General features: G+C 39.7%; 1 protein-coding gene across 3 annotated transcripts in view; it reads left to right on the forward strand.

The window, feature by feature from the left end:
• The window catches only part of rptor (regulatory associated protein of MTOR, complex 1), a 171,455-nt gene that overhangs the window by 124,305 nt on the left and 22,972 nt on the right, over nt 1-24,178 (forward strand). For all 3 annotated transcript variants that reach the window (XM_053328466.1, XM_053328473.1, XM_053328482.1), the window contains exons 21-26: nt 3,726-3,881; nt 10,698-10,816; nt 15,607-15,710; nt 16,102-16,279; nt 16,399-16,509; nt 22,632-22,737. In XM_053328466.1, coding sequence (XP_053184441.1) covers nt 3,726-3,881; nt 10,698-10,816; nt 15,607-15,710; nt 16,102-16,279; nt 16,399-16,509; nt 22,632-22,737 — 774 coding nt within the window. The remainder of the gene's footprint in view (nt 1-3,725; nt 3,882-10,697; nt 10,817-15,606; nt 15,711-16,101; nt 16,280-16,398; nt 16,510-22,631; nt 22,738-24,178) is intronic.

The raw sequence follows: 24,178 nt of genomic DNA on the forward strand, positions 1-24,178 counted from the left end.
AGCAGAAATTTAGATGAATCTGCAGGAGGATCGAATGAAGACAAAGAAGTAGATTTACTCTGCCCAATGAAAGAAATTAATCAAAGAAGAGTCCAGTAACACATTTCATTAGGTTTTCTTCCTACTGTGTGTGTGTGTGTGTGTGTGTGTGTGTGTGTGTGTGTGCGTGTGTGTAACAAGTCCTCAGGCTAACTTCTCCATTCAATCATTACTATTCCTGAGACAGACTCAGTGAGCATTAATAAGAGGCTTCACAACCAGCAGAGAGGCTGTGACCAGTTTGCCAAGCAGAAATAATCATTTCAGTTTGTGCCGTGGTCGATATTTATTTCAATCCACATCTCTGGAAAAACTCTCAGCGCCTTTTGTCAGGATGCAGCAGTCACAATCAGTCATGTTTATTGTCACTTTCATAGTAAACACTCAACATAATACTGTATAACACGTGCAACAAACAAGACACTACTACAAGTTATTAAAAATCACCTGGAGTGAAATAATACATATTTAACTCAAAGTGTTATGGATACATTCTAAAAACATACAGAACATTTATTACAGAATCCCAATCTACCAGTACTTCACTATGCGGTGTCTTTCATGGCAATGTACAATATGTATTAAAGGGATGATGCAGCACGACGCGTCAAAAGAGATTTTAAGTAGTTCAACACGTCAGCTTTACTTAAATTGATGTCTTATCTATTGCAGCCTCACACTGACTGTAAAAGTCTTCCCATTGGTCTCTTGAGAATTTTCTAACGAGTGAGTTTGGCAGTTTGAGTGTAGGGTTTATAGTGTCCTGGCTCTGGTTAAAGCATGGTGCATCTCACTCTGCTCTTCAGTTTCTCTGTCATGGTGCTTCAGATTGCTTTCTTTATAATGCAACTAATAACTAGTTTCTACATAAAGCTTCTCGTTAATATTAGCAACAGTTTTTGTAGTTTGTCCTCAAACTGCAGCCCTAATCTTCATCATAGTAAAGTCTTTCTCCATCAATGAACTTCACCTTCCTACCTTCCTACCTCACAGTCTTAACTGTCAAGATAATATTCAGACACCAACATGATACAGGTTCAACACGGACACCAGTGCTGCCAGATTATTTGAACATTTTCATATAAAACAGAGGGAGGAAACAGGGACAGCAAACATACCGCTGAGCTCTTTTGTCTCATTTCAACCCAAATCATTTCATCAGATGTGCAGACCTCGCTTTAGCCTGCAGGGGCAGGATCAGCACAGAGGGCCGGGTGCTGTCCATGGTGCTGAACTGTGAGACAAGCTCACATACAGTAGTTTAAACAGGGAGAGTATGAACACAGCGCAACATGAACAGGACACATAGAAGCCTCACGACACCTAAGTCACCCAGTTGAAGATGTATAATATAAATCATACTGTATTGTATTTAATATAAAAGTATGAACATATTATGCAGTATAACAGTTTCCAAAAAACTTCAAACATGTTTGGAGGGAGTCTTGCCAATGTTTTCATCCTTATACTTACATGTTCTGTTTGTGTATCTTATTCCTCTGTGCTGTAGGTCTCCATTATTGTCTGGAAACTATTAAAAACACATTATGGAGACACACAACTGCACTGGGTGCAATGTTCCTTCACCCCCAAAGACTAATCATAGCAATAAAATTGTAACTTTAGGGAAAGAAGTTGCTTGTATAAGCCACTGTTAATGTGCCTTGCAAGCTTCTTATGCTACATATCTCAGCCTCTTGACTTTCCACTACATTGTAAATTGCTCTAAGAACTTAGTACATCGTTGAAAACATTTCAAAAAATATACTGTAAGTCATGATTTAGCTTTATTTTCGTCACACTTCTCTGTGATTTGAATTCAGTTCAATTCAGTTTGGTGTATTCATGCAGAGCAGAGCAACATTTAATGCAATTAGCAGTGTCATCAAGGCAGTGCTGTACAAAAAGTGCAATTTAAAAAGTAAAGAGTAAGAGTTTTTTTATTTGGATTTTCCAACAAAGTGACATACAGTGCATACAGACAGTGCAAAATAAGGCATAATTGTAGAACAGTATGTCAAAAATACACATACCCACCTGCAATTCTACACAATTTAGGTCAGAATCAGAGAGGAACTAAAAAAAGAAGAAAATAAAAGGTAGGGGAGTGAGTTGAGTGGCAGGTTGCTGCCATACGCAGCAGTTTTAAAGACAGTCCATTTATTGTTCAACAGTCCATGAGTGATATTATATAGTGAAGTGCAAGAGTGTGTTCCAGTTTTCTCAGTCCAGTCTATTATTAGTGTGCATGGCAGTTTCTCTTATTGTGTTTTTATGGGTCAATGATGCACACATTCTTTTTTTGTGCTCTCAGCATAAAATTTGCTTTTTGAGAGAATATATTAGAGGATTATGGCAAAATTGTCTAAGTGGAGTAACCATAAAAACTTTGTACCAAATAATTAAACATGCTTTAAAATGATAAATTCATTCATTTAAAATGACATAAAACCAACAAAAATACAAAATGTACATTTAAATGACCTGATGCTGCTTTTAAAACAATTTCCTTAACATATTTTTGAATTGCTCATCTTGCCAACCCTTCCGTGTCACTGACCCATATACTGTAAAATGAGGAGCACCAAAAAGTTGTGTTTTTGCTTTATTTTCATAGCACTTCTGTTATTTATTCCAAATATTCCTTGGAAAAATGAGCCCTAGCAACGGTTTAAACACAAAATATACTATATTATCTACCAGAGGAGAAAGGAAGAAAGATCACTTTGACTTTTGTACAAGTGTAATTGCATTCTCTGTATAACAAGCTTTTCAGATTTTGTAGAAAAAGGTCAGATTTGTTATGAGGAAATAATATAATATCCAGGTTTTGTTGCAATAGGAAAGAGAAGGAAGTTCAACTGCTATAAAACTCTTCTTTTTTTCCATTAGATATATAATCATGACATATAATCCTAATATCAACCACAACAATCATGTAATCATGTCACACTAACATCTTTTGGAGCTCTTGACCTGCCCTCCCCGCTGAGCTCTTGACCCTCTGCTTGTGTCACCGTTCTGTTGATTCAGTCGACTATCTCTCCGCCCGCCCTCCATCTAACCCTAACCACCACCACCACCAGACTGAGTCATTCATAAGCCCTGAGCGCAGCTAAGTCTCTGGCACTTGGTTAAGCACATAACCTACTGCAGACACCATTTCTAATTCACACTCGCTGCGCTCCTTCCAAATACACGGCGGTGTTTATCATCAATAAGCGCAGAGCCAAGCAGATTCCCATTCTCCTCCAATCTCCATTTCCACATTTCAGGCCCGCAGTCAGTTCAGAGGATACATGGCGCCAAGGGTTTGTGTGTGAGTCAGAGTAATGTTTGGTGATAAAAAGAGTTAGAGGAGGAGAAGACTGAGCCCGACAGCCCCAAATGAAGTTATGGGGGGCAACTTCCTGTGTCGATGTTGCAGCCTGCTTTACACTGTCTGCACATCTCACCTCCTTATTGGCTGCTGATTTGACCATTTGCTTCGTCTTTGTCTCTTTTTACAACAATAATAACTTTATTTGTAGAGCACTTTTACAGCAGCTTAAGTGCTTTCTAAACAAAATAAGAGCCTCTTCTTTTTCCACTTCAGCTCGTTTTACATTTACGGTGCTCACAATGTTTTTCGCTGATTGAGTTTAAAGCTTTTGTGTCTTTTGTGTGTGTGATTTCTCTTCATCCAGGTGGACCGGCAGCCTTCTCTCCTGGTAACTTGAGCACCAGCAGCAGTGCCAGCAGCACCCTGGGGAGCCCCGACAACGACGAGTACATCCTGTCCTTCGAAACCATCGACAAAATGAGACGAGTGTCTTCATATTCGTCCCTCAACTCCCTCATAGGTAATTACCCGTCTGTGGTGCTGCAGCTCAATCAGACCTGTTCTGAGTGTCAGACTGGCCGATTCATTCATTCAATTTAAAGGAGCAGTCCACCAATTTTACATTAAGTTCAGTCTACTAATCATGAGGCTACATAGGCTATAATGTCCTCTGTGGTCATTTACCAGGCAGAGAGAGACTATAATAAAGACATAATAATGAGATGCTGAAGGTTTGACCCACCCTAGCCTGCAATAGTCAGGATTCTGCTGCTTCTATTTTGACCATTCTTTTATTTGTAACTCTGTCTTCTTTTATTCCCTCAACATTATGGCTGCTTTAAACCATGCAAGTTAATCAAATGCATGAATATGATCTAGCTGCCCTTACATGAACAATAGGGTCAAATGACAGCATGTAACATATGAAAAGTAAGTAGCTCATAATGACAAACTCACAGAGACTGAGCACATCTTCACAGAGCTTAAAGAGCAGGTTGCAGGTTGGAGATCGTATTACTATATTAATGTGTAGGAAAATGATGGAGGAACTAGATTTTCCTGGTGGTACATTTTTGTGAGAATTTTACTTCAGGGAAAATTCAGAGAGAATGACTTCCCACTGCTCCAAGTACTTAATATGAGTTACTGTACATGCGTGAATCTCACTGTGGAGTAGTAAAGTACAAAACAAATCCAGGTTAAAATTCAACATGCAACCTACTATTTAATTGCCTCTTTTAGCGTGTTGATTTGGTTCCTACTGCTTTACTTACTTACTTATTTACTGTTTAACTCAAGCAGAAATAATATGCTATACACTTCCTGGCCCACCACCAAACAGTAAATGAGGTTAGCGACTCCCTGGCAAAGATGAAGGAGCATTTAGCTGCTAAAAAGATAATATTTTATCAGAGGTTGGTGGAGACCAAACCAGAACAAAAAAAGGAGAGTAAGTATTAGATTTAGTCATCAGGTGGCCAAAAACCAACGTCAAATCAATGTTAATGTCAGTGCCTTGTGTCTATGGACAAAAAACTGATTAATGCAGGGACAATCATTTGCTATAATCAATTTTATCGTCACACCTGCTGCAATAATTTAGAAGCTGTGCTGTTTTTGAGACAGTGTGGATCATCATGTTGTTAATTTTGCATCTAAAGAGTGGCAGCAGCATGAGTGATGTAGCTGCACAGAAGCAGATATCTCATGAAACACTCCCAAAGGGACAAAACGTGAGAAAAAAAAGACCTTAGACCACCCTTGGAGCAGGTGAAACCCCTTAAAAACTGAGTGCAAGGGACAGAGGTGGAAAGCTCCCAGTCTAAAAATAGTACAAGTGTAAAAAAGCTTTGCAGATGTGTAAAGGACAGCAGAGCAGAAGAGGTGACAGGATAGACCCCAGGAGCCACCTGAGGCCACTTGAGTGCTTTTCCTGGTACACACTAAACTGGAACCAGCTCACTCCCCCTCTTGCTCTGAGGTGATTGGCAGGCTCCACCATGTGTCCTGACAGCCACTTTGTGTGCGAGCAGGAAAACCATTAACTCACTCGCACCTCCACGGAGGAAAAGAGAAAGTGAAACAGGGGAATCCCTTTTCTTCTCCCACTCCTTTCTTCTTCTTTTTTTTGTGGTATTGTTGCATTTCAACCTTTTATAATCTCCCCGCCACCCTCGTCACATTTCAGCGTGCGTTTTTTCCTTTTTTGCACGCAACAGCAGAAAATGGAAAAAGTAAATTGAGCTCTGGAGAACGGTAAATTTGACTTGGCATGAAAGGAGGTTCAGGTAGCGTAATGTAATTTCCTTTTCAGCCTGTTTTCTTTGATTTGCTGCTAAATGAATGTCACCTTATTTTAGGCGTGCCTTTATCAGTGACGCTCAACTCAGCCTTATATCTTAACTTTTAACACAGTCTACTGTATAAATGTGGATGGGGATACACTATCATATGCACCTCATGTTCATTTTACTCACACAGACACAGCAGTGACAGAAGATGATCCTATATTGTGTCTTTTTCTCTCTCTGGGAAGACACATCAAGCTGTCCTCTAATAGAGAATTTATCATGAATTCAGACAATGTGAACATCCACACTTATGAACTGTAACATCCTCTAAAAAGCAGTGTCAAGCATGTGCTGCATGCTCCAGCTGTGTCTGCAGCAAGTAAAAATAGATATAGATGAGCTGTCACTGCTGTATGTTGTACAGAGAAATACAAAGAAAAGCAGGAGGGTTCACAGGCGGGTGCTGATTCAGTGTGTTGATCACAAGTATTTTGGGACACTAGTGTTACGACCCCTCCCTACCCACTCACCATGGGTGCAGTCGGTCGCTTCCTGCAGGAGCTGGCAGTCAGAGAAGGGTTGTTAGGGCAATGTGCTGACCGCCTCTATCAAGGTTACAAATACCAGCGTGGACTTCTCCTTGATTCCACATCACTTCAGGTTCTGGGTTTGTGTTTTCTTTTGCATTCAACAGCAGCACACACAGGTCTAACTCATCCATACCCTTCATGCACCACTGATGCAGCTAGTCTCCACACGTCAGGCCTTTTGTAAATAGTTACGTTGTTCAGGTTACAATTAAACATTTCCATTTTCAACCTGGCTTGTCTCTCCCCTCTTTGTCACACACATTGAGCTGCTTTGTGACAAGTGGGGGCTCGACAGGTTTGTGACACTAGTCGCTGTGATGTTTCAGTATTTATAGACCAAACTGACCCCGCCCCACAGCAGCACATGTTGATGCATGATGTGCAAATGAGAACAGATCTGAAGCCTAAAAGATTCACTAACTTTGTCTTTTTTTTAACATTATAATAGAGGACAGCTTCTTTCAGTTCCAGCATCTTTGTATAATAAAGACAGACAAACCTATCCAAAGAAATCAGCTCTGAGTGTCATTCTGCTCCAATTGTGAGAGAGGAGCATAGCCGCTTTTTAAATAAATAAATAAAGTCAAGAATTAAGATGATATTTGCAGGTATTGAAGTTTTACTGTAAATGTCAGACTGGATGCAGATTTTGTCATGCTGTATGGTTTATAGGAAGGATTTTGATGGGCTGTCATCAAATTGCTCTGAAAGTGATCTAAATGATGTTGTTCTCCAATGTAGTTGTTGTTATACTTGTGATGTGGACTCCTGAGACTATAAATTTATAGTTTTAAAAATTGTTCTGACTCCCACAACGATTTTCAAAACTATAAATGTATAGTCTTAGTTGTTGGTGTGGATGAGCCTGTAGTCAGACTTGTTTTCTAGATGTTCGAGTAGGATTTTTTAGGACACAGGTATCATGAGACACCAAAGCTTAGAGAAAAAATCCAACAACAACAGCAATCAAAAGGTCTGGCACAGGTCTCGCTCTCATTACCTTTTCATCTGACAAATTGAGCATTTGATGTTGGCTTAAACTGTTCCAAGCTGCTTGTGGGCACTTATGCTGGCGTGAGGTCCCCACGTAAACAGGTTAAAAAACATATTGGCCCCTCGCCCACTAAGCCTCCCAGCGCTTGTTTGTAACTCCCACCTCGCTGTGCGCCGCATGTATAAACAAGCAGGGCAGAGCAGGTGAATAGATGCTGAGAGTAAAATACTGTACAGGAGCATAAAGAAGATTCATGAGAAAGCACAATCCAATCCCATGTTCTTTTGACATTTACCTTTCCACATTACTACATTTATTTATCTAACTCAGGTGAGACTTCACTTGTCATTTCTGATATTTTAGTTGTTTACTCATTTGCTTCTGTCCTTTGTTTGGTTTCAAGTAGTTGTGAAAAGACCTCTGGGAGCTTGTTTTTCATCTTGCCTGAAAATGTATTACCGTAACAATCCTTTTCTTTTTGTTTGGCTCACGGCAGCATACATTCTAAGTTTCATTACATCTATTTTTTAACACTGCAAACCAAAACCAGATAAAATGTTGACATGTAAAGGGGCCTGTGCACTGTAGCGTAGCAGTTTAAAACAAATTGAAACCATGAATGCTAAATGCTGTAGCCGGTGGACGCCGACCTGCAAGAAAAAAAGCAGCAAAACAAAACTGTGTGGGAGTTAAAGTTGTGATTTATTGATTTACTTTTTAAAAATTCTTTCTTTTTTTTCTCTTTGCTGTCTTTCTGTAATTTGCGGGAATGAATTAGTTAGAGGCTGCAGCCAGGCTGCTTTCTCTGTGAGGAAGGATGAAAGTTGAGGTTCAAAGTTTGTTTGTAATTTATGTATTTATTATGTAAAAGTAAAATCCCTATGTAGATATAAAGGGCTCATTCTAAGGTAACGAAAACACAATGATTCTTATTATAGACTAATTAAAACATACTTATGAATATTATATTCCATTTGTGCCCAGTCTGTTCTGCTAGATCCCACTAACTTCTATATACTGCTAAAATATATTAGGGGACTCTCTTGGGAACAAGCAAATGTATTATATATTTTCAAAGTTAAGATGTTTGCATCTGGACTAAAGTGTTGGATCAACATTGGCCATCTGCTAGCATTGCTTAAAAGAAAAGACATTGAAACTCAATATTGGAATAACATAACACATTTAAACTAATCAAATGAAGCAGCTCCAGTCTGACCAACGATAATTCATACATTTTAATTAAAACCAAAAATGTAAACCAGGAGGCCCAGAGGAAAAATTAAACGAAATCATTATAATTCATCCTCTGAGGAACATGAATTTCTGTGTAAAATTGAATCCATCCAGTATTAGTTAAACATGTTAACATATTATCAGTATTAAGATATTTTACTGTCAACCCAAGTGGTGGACTGGCTGTGTCTTGATATAAATGCCACATAAAAGTGTGTTGAGGTTGCACCCAGCCTTACTCAGACATTTCCTGTATCTGCGCTGACATTTCCATTTTGTCACATCAAAGGTTTTAAATCCACGTCTACCTGCGTCGGTGTATTTTAGACTCTTATTTCAAAAAAAGCACCATAGATGTGATTGGGGCGCTGCTTACAGTGCTCACAGCTCTCCTGTAAAATATCTTTTAAAATATGCTTCACAGAGGAATTTCTCCTCTGCTTTCAAATGTTCTGATGCATTTTTTATGCCTCCACCATTTAAAGCTCCAAAAATCGCTATGCAGTGTTAAAAAGTATTTTATGTCATCTGCCAGAATTGAGGAGGCCATAAAACCATGATGCAGTGGTTCATTTAGCCAATGGTTAACATCTTTACTACAGTACATCCATTTCACTCAGTGCTCTCTCTCTCTCTGCACAAGAGTGTCACATCAGGACAGGGCGGCCGCTGCAGCGTGCAGCCAGTGAATAATATCCACCACCGCCGCCGCGTTCCCTCGTGTGAACTACGTGGCGGTAATTTGTGTGCACCCGTAATGTGGTGTGGCGGTTAAATGGGTGAGAAACCATATTTCACATTTATCAACTGGCTGTTTACTGCAGCAGCTAGCGTGCAGGCTAGCCATTGCTATTCATATCCTGCCCCTCAGGCTACAGCCTAATCACCTCTTTAACTCCCTCACTCTCCCTCTCTCTCTCTCTCTCAGTCACTATGTCCCTCGCTATCTTTTCACCCTTTTTCCTGTTGTCTCTCACATTCATTTCCATCTGTCTTCTTTCTCCTCACTTTTCTTCTGTTTGACCAGTTTTTGTCCATATTTCAGAGCTTTTCAAGGCTTTTCCTTATTCCCTTTTTCTTTCCTCCCTCTGGCCTCCCTCCTTCTCACGTTTTTCCACCTTCCTCCTTGTTCCATATCGCATCCCCCCCATCTCCTCCCAGCTGTAGCCCTTCTTCCTCCTCCTCCTCTCCTTTCTTGGTCTCACATCTTTGAAGTGTGGGACTATTGAACACCTCCTGGGGCTCTCTGGAGATCAGTCTGAGCAGTAGAGGGTCCAAGCTTCAATCATTCTTACCTCTCCACAGCACCCTGAGGAGTTGAGCCTGTTTGCCTCATGGAAAAGTTGGGAAGTAAGCAGATAGATTGGGAGATGAAATGAATGAATCATCTTCAGAGGTCACGTTTTACAGAGAGGGTATATACAGTAGGGGGTGGGACAGAAAGCGGGGGTCAAGTAAGAAACAGCCACAGTTTAGAAGCTGTTACCACTCATTCTCCCTGTGGTTGACACTACCCAAGAAAAGAAAGACAAGTGATTGAAGCTGACAAACGTAGAGACACAAAGAAAAATAGAAGAAAAGGCACAGCAGCGGGGAAGGAGGCTTATTTGAACTGCAAAGGTGACAGACACAAAGAGAGATGCGTTAAACAATCACTTTAAGAAGCAACTCTTCCAACAACAAAAAAAAAGAGGAGAGATGGAGTCAGATGGTAAATTAGCAGACAAAGCTTGCAGCTAAGAGGACAAAAGTCAAGTTCAAAGAACGATAAACAACCTGAAGGAGCGAAATTGCGTAAAAATTGCCACCTTTCTCTACGAAGACGACGCTGGAGATGAGAGGAGTGACAGATGAACAAAACCACCTGACAGCAGGAGGGATTTTGTCCATTTGTATTGGTGATAACTGCGACTGATGACAGCAGCGAGGCTCTAGTGGATGAGAAGAGCCAGCTGCTTATAGTGTGTGTGTGTGTGTGTGTGTGTGTGTGTGTGTATATGTGTATATATACCTCAACACATCCAGAGGAAAATGAGCAGGGTGGATAGCATGAGGCTAATGAGATGATTGCGTATTACCACTCAGCTGGGCTGCCATAATGAACTCAGATGAGAGTTACACCACATTGAAGTGTATATGTGCCGGATATGATTCATGTTTATTTTCTACAACTAGATTTCATTTAAAACTGAACCTGCTCATCTCTCTTTGTGCTTGTTTTCCAGGTGTGTCCTTCAACAGTGTTTACACTCAGATCTGGAGAGTGCTGCTACATCTCGCTGCAGACCCTTTCCCCGAAGTGTCTGATCTGGCCATGAAGGTCCTTAACAGCATCGCCTACAAGGTATGACGAGTGTCTGAAGCTCCCATGATCTTTCTCCTCTCTACATCACAGCTCGGGAATCGTTGTCGGAAGCCGTCTTTTAGGCGTTTTGTTCTTTTAGCTTTCACTACCTCACTCATTATAAGTCAGATCAAAGATTATCAACTAATTTCCTCGAGTGTAATTTAATCGGGCTTGTTTTATAATTGACTTTTTGTCTCCGTGTCTGTATGTCAGTGCTATTTCACCACACGGTTACACAAGTGAAAAAGATCGGTTTCCCAGCACACATGCCCCACCCCCCACCCCCCACCACCACCACCACCCTCACCCTCCCACTAGCATTTCCCTCCTCCAAAAAGGCCATTACTTTTGTGCAAATGCAATTAAGCTGTGATGACTCCCTCCAGGCTGGGCAGAGCAGAGAACAGTAAAGCGGAGCAAAGAGAGGCTACTGGATCTTAAAGAGCCATAATAACCGTTGTAGTCCACCACCCATCCTTACCCTGAGGCTCAAATGTCCTACCACCAAACACCAGTCGTCCCTTCAGTTACCTTCACACAATAAAAAATAAACAGGACTTGATTTACAATGTAATGCAATAGATTCCTCTTCCACCAGCTAATGCACTGGACACTGCAACACACATGCCTGTAGCGTTGGTTACTGCGTACCCGAAGTCAACAAAGAAATGAAAAAACAGCCAGCATATAGGAACAAACAGATTTCCAGGCACTGTAATCCCAAAACAGACAACTTAAACCATAATAAAGACAATTCAACCACTTCAGACCTTCTGCGTCATATTTAGATCATTGCAATAGCTGTTGATGTCAGGTTTTAATCTTGGCTCAGACTTCATTGATAAAAATTAGAACATTGCTTGTGCTTGACTGCTGGAATACTTAAATATTAATGGCTTGAGTTTAGAAAAAAAATCCATACATATTAACATATAAATTAACATAACAAGCAGGCTTTCTATGGATACACAGCTTCAATATTTAATTAAATCACTGGACATCTACATTTAAAGACTTTTGTGAAGTTAAACCATTTTACACAGCTCGGAAAGGAAAATGTTTAAATATTACATATAAAATATGAATTTTAATGATCAACATTCAGAGCTTGATCATAAACCCAACCTTGAACCTTCAGTGACTCGAGACTAAACTTGTAACTCATCTCAGTTGACGTTATGATGTGTCTTGATCAACATAAGAGTGGACTTTGGACTACAGCTGACTAGAGACTTGGTTGATCATCTTTTTAGTATTTGTAGCTTCTTCTGCAGCAACATCCATATCTTAAGTATTGTCAGCTGTCATGACTACAACTGTGTTCTATCAGAATCAGCTGTATTAGCCTAACATGTGAAAATAAAGTCTTCACTACACATATTACATAAATCTGGACAGACATTTATTCAAACTGCAACTTGACTAGTTGGCAGAAGCATACAACCACAAGATATTTCTAGATTCTTCCTTGAGCTCATCAGAGACATCTTAATCACAGCATTCATCCCAAGTTCACCAGTGTTAACATCAGACTAACAGAGAATCCAGCTCTTTTAATTAGGATTTTAAATGTCAAATGTTATTGATTTGTAACAAAGCGAACAAGGTCAGCAGCTAATTAAAAATGTACTTTCTTCTCAGATGATGGAAAACGTTAAATGTTTTTTTAATAGTCACCTCTTCGCTGCGGGATTCTGTGGTGAAGGGCATGGGTCTTTTTTTCCTTTTCTTTTTAAATCCTGATTTTCTAAAGGGTCCAGTGGGTGTTTTCACTATTTTTTTTACCTTTTTGAAGCTGCAGGAAAAATAAAGATAAAGATTACCACGTTTATTGACAGATGAAAGTTTCACGGGACAAATAATTGTAGTCAACTGAAACATTACCATTTAAAGTCCTTTAAATGTTTCAATGGACATTCAGTGGAAGACTTAACTCACTCACTAATGCAGTTAGTTTACTTGACAAGAGAATTAGTTGTAGTCATGAGAGGAGATTATGACTTTAAAGACTCTAATAATGACTCTAACCTGACACAGCACAAATCTCCTCCCTCTCACTTATCTCCTCAGTCTTCTCCAACCCAACAGCATCTTCAGAACATCACATCTACTTCAACCAACCAACTAAGGTTTTAGATGAAGCTTCAATAATTAAATAGGACAGTGCAGAGGGTTTTTTTTTTTCTCAGCTCACATCCGCCTTCACGCCTGAATCCTGCAAGAGCCCCGGCTAATAGCGTGGACTGTAAATTCTTTTTGCTCAGTTGACTTATTTCCAGCCAATTAATGAGTGAAGAAGCGAGAAGGGAAGTGGGGAGAGCATAGAATGACGCAGCTGGTAGAACCGATTACCCCCCTCCCCCCCAACCATCCATCCACCCACCCAGCACCAACCCCTCGTTTCCTGCTAATGCGAGGAGTTTTGCATATCACATTTTCTGTAGAGCTTGTCAGCAGATAAAGGCACGCGGCCTCCTGCGTTAGCGTGATGTTTGTTTACCACATGTTGATGACCCGCAAACGCTGATGAATAATCCATGAACATATTGCGTAATGGAGCCCTTTTAACTGACGGGGCCCTGCAACTTTACATTCATACCAGCATCCAGCCAAATGTATCTAGATTATTCTCCGGTGCTTAAAGGAAGAAAAATACACAGCTGGTGAAATGTGGTGAAAGAAACAGAACACAGTTGTTAATTGAGGCTCACTTGGTTCAGAATAAAAACTTCTCATCTTTAGTGCCAGATAACCACTTATCCACCCTGCTGCCAAAGGATGTTTTGTTTGTGTGCTTACAAGTATAAAGCTGCACTTTGCTACAACCCAATGTTAGAAAATAACTAGAGTAGATTTACTCAACTTCTGTACTTAAGTACAATTTTGAGGTATTTGTGCTTTACTGTAGTATTTCCATGTGATGCTACTTTCTACATCTCAGAGGGATATATTGTACTTTCTACTCCACTACATTTATTTGACAGCTTTAGTTACTTTTCAGATGAAGATTTGACACTATGGATAATATAATAAGCTTTAAAGTACAACACTTTGTTAAAGATGAAACCAGTGGTGTCCAACCTTTTTGTCTTTTGACGTCTTACAAAAAGCAGTGTGTGATCAGGGTCAGAGTTGTTAACAGCTCCACCAAATAGTGATTTTATCCTCTAAACTTCTCACATGGTTTCATTTTAATAAATGTTCAAATGATCCAATATTTCAGCAAAAATCAAAGATTAGAGAAAAAGTCCAAAAACTGAAAACATATTTTCTTCTTTCCTCTCCCATTAATCATGTCACCACACCTCACATTTATCTGCTGACCCTTTGGAGGGGCCCCACCCCTAGGTTGGGAACCACTGGACTAAACTAGCTAACTGTATATAAAGTAGTGTAAACTAGCTCCACCTCCAGCAGCTACAACAGTAACATGCTGCTCTAACACTGATGCTTCACTAATAATAATCTAATGATGTCATATATAATAATATATCACTACTTTTACTGTAATACTGCATACTACATCACTCATAATACTGCAGTACTTTTACTGTAATACTGCATACTACATCACTCATAATACTGCAGTACTTTTACTGTAATGCTGCATACTACATCACTCATAATACTGCAGTACTTTTACTTATACTTTAACTACATGAAGCTGATAACTAATATTATCATGTAACTTTTACTTGTAATGGAGTATTTTTACATTGCTGTATTGGTACTTAAATAAGGAATCAAAATACTTCTTCCATTTCTGCTGCAACCCCCCACTAACTTTCAAATGATCTCCAAAAGACTTCATGCTGCAGCTTTGAGCCTCACTGTTGTCATTTTCATATAAGTAGTCTCTCTGCATGGTGTCTGCGGTGCACTGCTGCCTTCACACACACACACACACACACACACTCTGCTATCCATCGTTCTACATTCACTCACCTCCCAATTTGTTCCAAAAATAAGATTGTTCATCTACTTTTCATTTCTCATGTCCTACTCATCATATTGATCTGTTCCTGCTTGAGTAGAAAAAGTGCTCAGATTAGTGACAGAGCTATTTCCATAATAACCCTTTCAACTGCTTTTACTGCTGTTTTGTTTCATTTCCAATCACCTCTAATGGAGCACTAACAGCTAACCCTCGTTACTGATGCTTTTTTCACTATCACAAATGCAATATATTGTGTGTGTGTGTGTGTGTGTGTGTGTGTGTGTGTGTGTGTGTGTGTGTGTGTGAGCTATGCATTAAAAACTTTTCTCTCCCTTCCTCTCAGCCTTTTTTAAATGAATGCCAAACAAAAGGGATACCTGCTGCAATTTTGTAATTAGCATAGAAATCAATTCAAAAGCAATCCCCCGCTAGTAAAATGTGTTTGCCTGTGTTAACTAGATTTACACTGCGCCGACTTTTCTCTCCGACTGGCTTTAGTAAACAACAACTTGGCTATTCATCAATGATGCTTTCGCTCCATTGTCTTTATTAAGTTTACCCCTCCCCAGTGTGAAGCCATTAGACAACTCACAATGAAGAGGTTGTATTACCTGCTCCATTTAATGAGAGAAAGTTCTGGAAATGAAGGCAAACTTTGTAAAGTCCCACACTTTTTTTCATGCATTGTTACTGTAAGAAGTGAGAATTAGCTTTTTGTGCATTGCTTCCAATCCTCTAAAATATCTGAATATTTAAAATTCTCCCCTTTCTAACCTCTAATTCCAACTTTCCAGTGATTCTAACTTAAAGAGACAACAGCCAGCTAACCCACAAGTTTCTCTCCACCCAGGCGACCATGAACGCTCGGCCTCAGAGGATCCTGGACTCTGGATCTCTCACCCAGTCGGCCCCGGCCAGCCCCACCAGCAAGGGCACGCACATCCACCAGGCCGGGTGAGCAACACACACACACACACACACACGAATCCCAACATACACAGAAAACTCATTAAACTAAAGCCCGAAAACATGTGCGTCACACGTACAAGCTCGCTCAACCTTCCTGCTAGCGAGACAGAAGCACAGTTTGATTTAATGATGAGGACTTCGACGGGGGAACTTTCAGTTGAATTATGTGAATTTCTTGTAAAAAATATTATTGTTTGCATCCCTTTAGATTCATTATTGTAACCCTCAAGATTCTTTCTCATTTTTCAAGCTCCAAGAAAAATAAAAAAAGGGGAAAAACATGACAAACAAACATACATATTATAACAGTACGGGATTAGTAGTATTTTTTACCAGTTTTCTGTCTCCTCTTTTTTTTGTATTCACCCTCCTCCAGTGGTTCTCCTCCCATGCCCAGCACCAGCAGCTCCAGCCTGACCAACGAGGTGCCCAAACCCCCCACCAGAGAGCAGCCGGCCACACGCCCCCCTTACACACCCACACTGGGAGGACAGGCGCCCCACTCCCACCAATTCCCCCGCACCCGAAAGATGTTTGACAAGGGACCCGAGCAGGTAGAAGGAGATAGCTCAGATATCATGTGGGAAGAATAAGTCACCAACAGTTAGAGTGTCTGAATTAACTGCTTAAATCACTAATGTGTGTGTGTGTGTGTGTGTGTGTGTGTGTTCAGGCAGCTGAGGATGGGGACGATCCAGGTGGTCACAGGAACTACATCAGCGCAGCCCTCCAGACGGGTCTGTGTGATTGGAGCGCCAAGTATTTTGCTCAGCCAGTCATGAAGGTATTTTCCTCCACTTCTTCTCTTCCATCAATCATTCCTCTTTCCTATCTTTGTCTCCACCTGTCATCCCTTCTTCTCCTCTGTGTGTGTCAGATATTTGTGTGTGTGTGTGTGTGTGTGTGTGTGTGTGTGTGTGTGTGTGTGTGTGTGTGTGTGTGTGTGTGTGTGTGTGTGTGTGTGTGTGTGTGTGTGTGTGTGTGTGTGTGTGTGTGTGTGTGTGTGTGTGTGTGTGTGTGTGTGTGGTGAGTTATTGCTCTGCATCTTTTTTTTTTAATGAATCATTTAAAAATAATATTTTCATATTATTCCTCCGCCGGGCAATCTCTTCTTGAAGAGCAGCTTTAAGCGGTTGCTTAGCAACAAAGAAGTAGTGATATGACAGGTAATTTTCAGTTTTCACATAAATATTTATGTGAGTGGGTTTCATAGGTGCACGTTGGTCACACATTTTACACCTGCTGTAAAGGTGACGGAGCAATCTGAGGACATGAACTCTCCATTATAGAATTTATTTTTAAAGAATAATGAAGTCTTATGGAAAACAGCAGGTCAGGGACCAATCACAGTGTGAGAAAGAGTCTGCTGCTTGTATAAGGATGGCTTGGCTGAATAATTGAGCTCTCTCAGCTCCATAACTTAACATCCTCCCGAGTGAAATTTAAGATTACTTTTTACTAAGCACAGTAGTTAGTACTGAATTTTGTAATATTAAATCAAGCCCCTGTCTGTTTTAACAGCTTAAACACACCATCCTGTCCAGAAAAAAGAAGGTAAAACAAATGGTGTCAGCGCATTTTGTAGAGAGAAGAAGGGAATTAATAAAAAAAGAAAGCATGAGGGTCAAATAGAGGAGAGAAAGTTGTATGTATGGAAGAGGAAAAACAAGTAAGGAAAGAATTAGAATTTCATGTGTGTATGACAGACAAAGTGAACAGTAGATTTTAGTAGAATAAAATATTTACAACAGGAAGACATTTGGAACAAAAAGAAGAGGAAGCTTTGTGTGTGGAGGAGAGAGAGAGAGCACACACATAGAGATAAGTAAGATGATGAAAGTAAAATATTTGTAAAGGAGAGGCAGACTACGAAGGGTAGATAGATGTGGAAGAAAAGTGTGTGGGAGAAAGGAAAGAAGAGGAAAAAACAAGAGGCGTAGATAGTGAAGTAAGAGTGTGTGTAAAGAGCACGGCGGCAGGATGAACAGGATGAAAGGAAGACTGAGCTAGAAGTGGCAACAAAAGGTGATGAAAAGCAGAGAGGTGATTGGATGGGAAAAGCATAGAGCAAGTGAGAAATGGAAGAGGAGGGAGAGAGGGGTGTGTGTGGGTGGGGGGTGGGGGGGTTGCCGTAGCACAGATCAGAACGCTGAGTTGGCAAAGTTTTGAGTGCTGCCATAAAACTCAGCTCCATTTACAGAGAGCTCTGTATGTGTGTGAGAGTGTACCTCGAAGTCTGCACACAGGTTATCATATCACTGTGTCATCAGAAAGAGGTGTGTGTGTGTGTGTGTGTGTGTGTGTGTGTGTGTGTCTGTGTGTGTGTCTGTCTGTGTTTCAGAGAGTGTGTGTCTGTGTCAGTTTTAGGGGTGTGTGAGCAGCAAGGACATCCACATGAGAGACTGATGAAAAATATGGCAGCTAGAAGTTATTGTTTGTGTGTGTGTGTGTGTGTGTGTGTGTGTGTGTGTGTGTGTGTGTGTGTGTGTGTGAGAGAGAGAGAGAGACAGACAGACAGAGAGAGAGAGAGCAGTGGATACTCACACAACTTACAGATACACTAAATGACAAAAGTACATATGTAGTTCACATACAGTTTTTCACAGTTTGTGTTGTTCTCCTTAGTTCAAATGAAGGTAAATCTTAACGTTAGAGCATTCAATGATAATTACAGCAGTCGAACGAGACCCATTGTCAATATGACAGTTCCCTATGTTAAAAACAAGGTAAATAAACAAACATGTTATAGTTTAGTCTGAAAGAACTTGACTAAGCTTAATAATGTTAACATGTCAGAGTGGAGATTTGCACATCACATGTCTATAGTGGTGCCTCATATAATACAAACTAGTGTTGAACTACCTATGGAAGTATTTGCTCCATTTCAGATTCAGATTTAAATCTTTATTATCTGCCATGCCAGAAAATCCTCTTAGACCTGGCTCAACATTCAAAACTCAGACATATAATACATGCTAAAATATCCTAAAACTCACAGCATTAATAACTTGGGCAGAATATAATACATGGTATTTGGTCAATTTTACACATTTAACTACAGTCATTAGGGCTGTGATTTGGGCTCTGAGCGCTTCCAGAGCACAGGTGACCTACACTTAACCATGTACCTGAACGCCTCCTGTGTGGTAACTCACTGCTGGTGCTGATCAGCTAAACATGCTGCTTACGCTACGCTTTCTTTCTACACATGGAGTCAGAGTGTCTATTCTTAATTAAAAGCACTTTTCTCTGACTCTATCACACCTCGTCTCTGACTCCATGCGGACACAGAGCTTTAGGGCTGTGCCCACCGTTTCCACAATGTCAGGGAGAGACCAATCGGATGAACGCTTCTCAAAATATGCAGAGGACATAAATACAATTATACAGACAGTTTCCCTCCTTTAATAGATAAATAATACAGATGATGTTGTAGATTAGATACCAATACAAAAATAGCTAGTAGTTACTGATAGCTGCTACAATTTAATCCTCATCTCAGCTCCATCCAACACTTTTGGGATGAGGTGGAACAACCAACTATGAGCCAGATGTTATCAACATCACTTGATGCTCTGAAAGAGAGATGGCTGAAAGAGAAAGCAGCACATGAATGCACATGGTGTTTTTAAATGACATGTTCAACATACTGTGTGGCTGTAATGTTCAGATGTCCATATACTTAGTGTCCATACACTGTAGTGATTTTACTGTGATGTTACAGTATATCCACAGTGTGTAGAGCTCTGCTGACAGTGTATGCAAGAGTCTCTCACACACATTTCACCTCAGGGTCTCATTATACGTTACATTAGCATCTGACACAGTACAAGACCACAACCCTGGGAGCCATAGTATCAGCTGGCTCTTACCTTGACACACACACACACACACACACACACACACTGCTGCTCACTGCTAAATCTGCTTTTTCTCAGGCTTGGTCAGGAACCATAAAGCCTGTTGGGACACTGTATTGTTAAAGATAAACCTGACTTGACTAGACACACACACTCTGTACATACATCTCACACACAAATATATTCATTCATTCAGCTCTGCTTAAAGGTGTTAAAATGTGTGCTGTTTACGTAAAAAGCAACATGCAGAGTGAAGACATTATTGGAATATTGATTACACACAGTAGTGTAGTCACATGGCACTGTATGTGTGTGTGTGTGTGTGTGTGTCAGTCAGGCTGTTTAGTATTCAGTGGGTGTGGGAGGCCTCGCTGTAGAAATGTGCTTAATAAGCACACACTGGCAAGCAGCATTTACCCCCCCCCCCCTTCACACACACACACACACATACACAGAGAGACAGTTCCCCACTATTACACATCTCTGTTGTTTACACCCTGTTGTTTATTTATTCACCTATCAAATATGCATTATAGCAAAGTCCAAGTTCCTAATTAATTACTTTAATACTTGTAACTTGAAAAATTACACAAATCACACTCATATAATATTCTGTGTAATTAAAGTCTTTTTCTTTTTTTTAAAGGGGAATAATTTTGCTCTTTTAAAGGCGGTTAAAAAAAAGTGTGGGGGGCTTTTTCTAATAGAGTTAAAACTTTTCAAATGGTCCCCTCTGCTCTCTGTCATATTGCATAAAGTGAGCTGAACACCTTTACTCATTATCTCAATAACTGCAAGAGCATCACTTAACATTGCAGCTGGCACAGTAATCTAGACCTGCGCTCTGATGAGACAAGTTTAAAAATATGAAATACTGTCAATGAGCACCGTGGGTTTAATGTGAGATGGTGTCAGTGTTTTATAGGGTGACACAAAGCTAGCTGGAAGTGCTCAGATTAACAGTCCAGATCACGTTGCTCTTGGTGTGTGTGTGTGTGTGTGTGTGTGTGTGTGTGTGTGTGTGTGTGTGTGTGTGTGTGTGTGTGTGTGTGTGTGTGTGTGTGTGTGTGTGTGTGTGTGTGTGTGTGTGTGTGTGTGTGTGTGTGTGTGTGTGTGTGTGTGTGTGTGTGTGTGTGTGTGTGTGTGTGTGTGTGTGTGTGTGTGTGTGTGTGTGTGTGTGTTGGCCAGCAGTGGTTCAGTTGTGTCATTTAGCACAACACAACAACAACACACAACACAATAGCACATAAATGTTTCCATCAGCAACCAAACATCAAAGGAAGTATTCAAGATTTTCTGAGTTTTCTGAATAGCATCTCAAGACAGAGCCAAACTGGGTTTAACCATAAGTAGGGGAAAAATACCTACTTACAGTATATCTTTCAATCATACCAATTAACACATTATATCTTATTTGTTGCTTCTCCACAAAGAAATATTGATCTGTTTATTGCATACAGCAGCAAGGCACAATGACTTCACCTTCACCTGCAATCACTGAGAGATGTCAAAGATATGGATAACTTTGCAAAGTGTGAAAACTGCAGAAAAGTAATTCCAGCTTTTCAATAAAACACACTGCTATTATCGCTTATTTTCACTCACCAATCACAGTCAAGGCCTGATACATTTTCCTCAGTGGGCTTGGACACATTATATCAGTATCTCCTACCAGGGTCACCACAAATTGACAGACCTGGCTACAAAAATGTCTTAAGAATGTCAAAAGAAATCTTAAGACATCTCAGGCTGGTTTAGTATAGTAAAATGATTATTATATATTATTTATAGGTTATTATACAGTGGTTTTACTAGTCTGACCCACTTGAGAACAAATTGGACTGTATGTGGCCCTTCAACTAAAATGAGTTTGACACCCCAGGTACAGTATGCAGCAACCAGAGATACAGTCATAGACACTGCAGGGTGGGGGATACACTGTTGTTTGTCAAGAGCACAAATAAATCATTAAATGAGCTGGTGTTTTTGATCAGGTGCTGGTTGTCAAAAGTAAGCACCAGCACACAACTGACTTTACTGTCATTTTATTTTGAGTGAACTAACACACACTTGGCTAAAGAAAAAAAGTCACAGTAAAGACAGTTCATTGTGCTGTGGTTAACTTTGACTTTTTGCTTTATATTTATGTCCCTGTTTATTGGCACTAGTTGCATTATGGAGCAATACTTTAAGGAATCCGAGTTGTATTTTTATGTATGCACAAACGATACACATCTGTTGTTTCATGCTATTCCACTGGTCAATAGTTGGTGGCTGTAATGCACCAAGAAACATGAGAATCCACCATCAAACCACAGAGAAGAAGAAGGTGCCGTTTAGATGATGGAAACATAGGAGCAGAGCATGTGGATTTCAAGATATGCACATAATCAGCTTTGCAAAGGTTTTATGAGGAAGGAGATGTATTAAACATGTTTGTAAAGCCTCAGTGATGCACACAGTGTGGGTTTTGGGAGAAGCATTAAATATAAGCGGTGACAACTCCTTGTGTGTTTGATTTTCCCGTTTTCATTCTTTTCAATTCTCCTCATAAACCACATTTCTTATTTTCTCACATGCCTAATGTTTTCACTTCATTCTTTATCACATGCTGTTCTTCCTCACCTCTTCAAATTGTGTGTTCAGATGTTACCCCAGAGAGAGACACACACACACACACACACACACACAGTGATTAACAGAATTGTCTAATCCTCCTCTTAACAAAAACACCCAGATCAGAAATTTCTGTGATGTCTCTTTGCTATTATTTAGTGTAGCAGTCAGTGCATGAAGAGATTCATCAGCATAAATAGACATTTTTAATCCTCGTTGCCTTTAAAATTTAAACCAGGTTTGTAGCTGAGGTGTCAGTGTTTAGAGGAGCAGTACTTAACGCTTCTCGTACCTGATGTGGGGACTCAGTTAATATCTAAAGTGTCTTATACAGTACACCCACAGTGTTTATCTACTCATGTCTGAGTGTACAATAAATTTAAACTATTTGCTCTTTCTCTCTGTGTCTGTCTTTCTATTTTCCTCACAGATCCCAGAGGAGCATGACCTGGAGAGTCAGGTGAGGATGGAGCGGCAGTGGAGGTTCCTGAGAAACGCTCGTGTGAGAAGGCACAGCCGGAGCATCACACAAAGAGGTGAGTCTCACACATGCTAATGTATAAATACTCCCACATGCACTTTATACTGTTTTATTTACATTACAACTGTGACTGGCAGGCTAAGCCTCCTTTCTTATTTACATGTGAAAGAAACAGTTGGTTTAATAAATAATTCATTTGCACAAACTTTACTTGAAATGAAATTAAACCATTTATCAAACTTTTACTCAGATTTGAATCATATTGGTGTAAAATGTTTTTTATATGGTTTAATATATGGTTCTCTAATAAAATGTTTCAATTTATCACATTTCGTGGCAATTACAAGTCATAAACATGCAAACATAGAATCAAAATCACAGAGAAAAGAGTGTGATAAAGTTAAAAAACCATAACAATAATAAAAGGCTTTTAAAAAATCACATAAACGTTAAGGAACAAGTAAAACATCAGTACTACTCTCAAAAAAAAACAAATGTAATGAGGTAATAAAACATGTATTGAAAACTGCACTAATCCAATATTTTTTATATATCTATTATAAATCGTGTGTGTGTGTGTGTGTGTGTGTGTCATGATGTGAAAATGAATGATATGGATGATATGGTGTAACAGGTGTAACTCATAATAATGAACCCACAGAGAGTTGTCACCCAGCTATGCAGCTTTATGAAGCATTTTAGCTTTTAGCTTCAGCTTTCAGCTTATTATTTTGGATTTATGCAACATTTACTGTTTGGTTCAATCTCCCTGCTCTCAATAATTCAGTTTCCAGTGAAAAAGCTCCAAAATAAACACTATACCTGCCCAGCTAATAATGTTAGCAACTGGCTAACAAGTGGGAGCATTTAGCATCTTGAGAGTGTCCCTCTGGGTTTAGTGGCTACCAGAACAGCACTCATTTTTTTGTAAATTTACCAATATGGGACTAATAAAGGAATATTTTCTTTAAGATATTAAATAAATATAAAAAAGAGTTCAATTCATCAGGTGGCCAAAAACAGAATTTTAAATGAATGCTAACTAGCTTCATATTTGCTTTACCTTACTTAATTTTGCTAACACTTTAGCCATAGAAGCCTCTAAAGCTCATAATAAGTTATCTGTCCCCAAATGGCCAAAAATCTAGCTTTAAGAATATACTTATTTTCTACCTGTATTTAACATCAGACATCAGAATAAAAAGCTTATTGTTCATGTTGTATCTGAGTCGAAGATGGTAAGAAATGATTATTGTTGTGATATGGCTGTCAAGGGCTTTGAGGTTGGATTGTGGCCATCAGACTCAGAGATGTATGAGGCATGTTAACTTAAAACTGCAAACAGCAAGCACATTCATCTCAGATTTATTGTTATTTAGCTTTAGGGATTTGTTCAGTGCAATATGTTAATACTATATTCCAAATAAAACAAGAATATGCGCATGGTGTTTGTATATTTGTGTATGCAAATTAGCTATTTAGCACCACAGAGAGGT

Source organism: Scomber japonicus, chromosome 2, assembly GCF_027409825.1.
Source record: "Scomber japonicus isolate fScoJap1 chromosome 2, fScoJap1.pri, whole genome shotgun sequence".
NCBI classification, from domain to species: domain Eukaryota; kingdom Metazoa; phylum Chordata; class Actinopteri; order Scombriformes; family Scombridae; genus Scomber; species Scomber japonicus.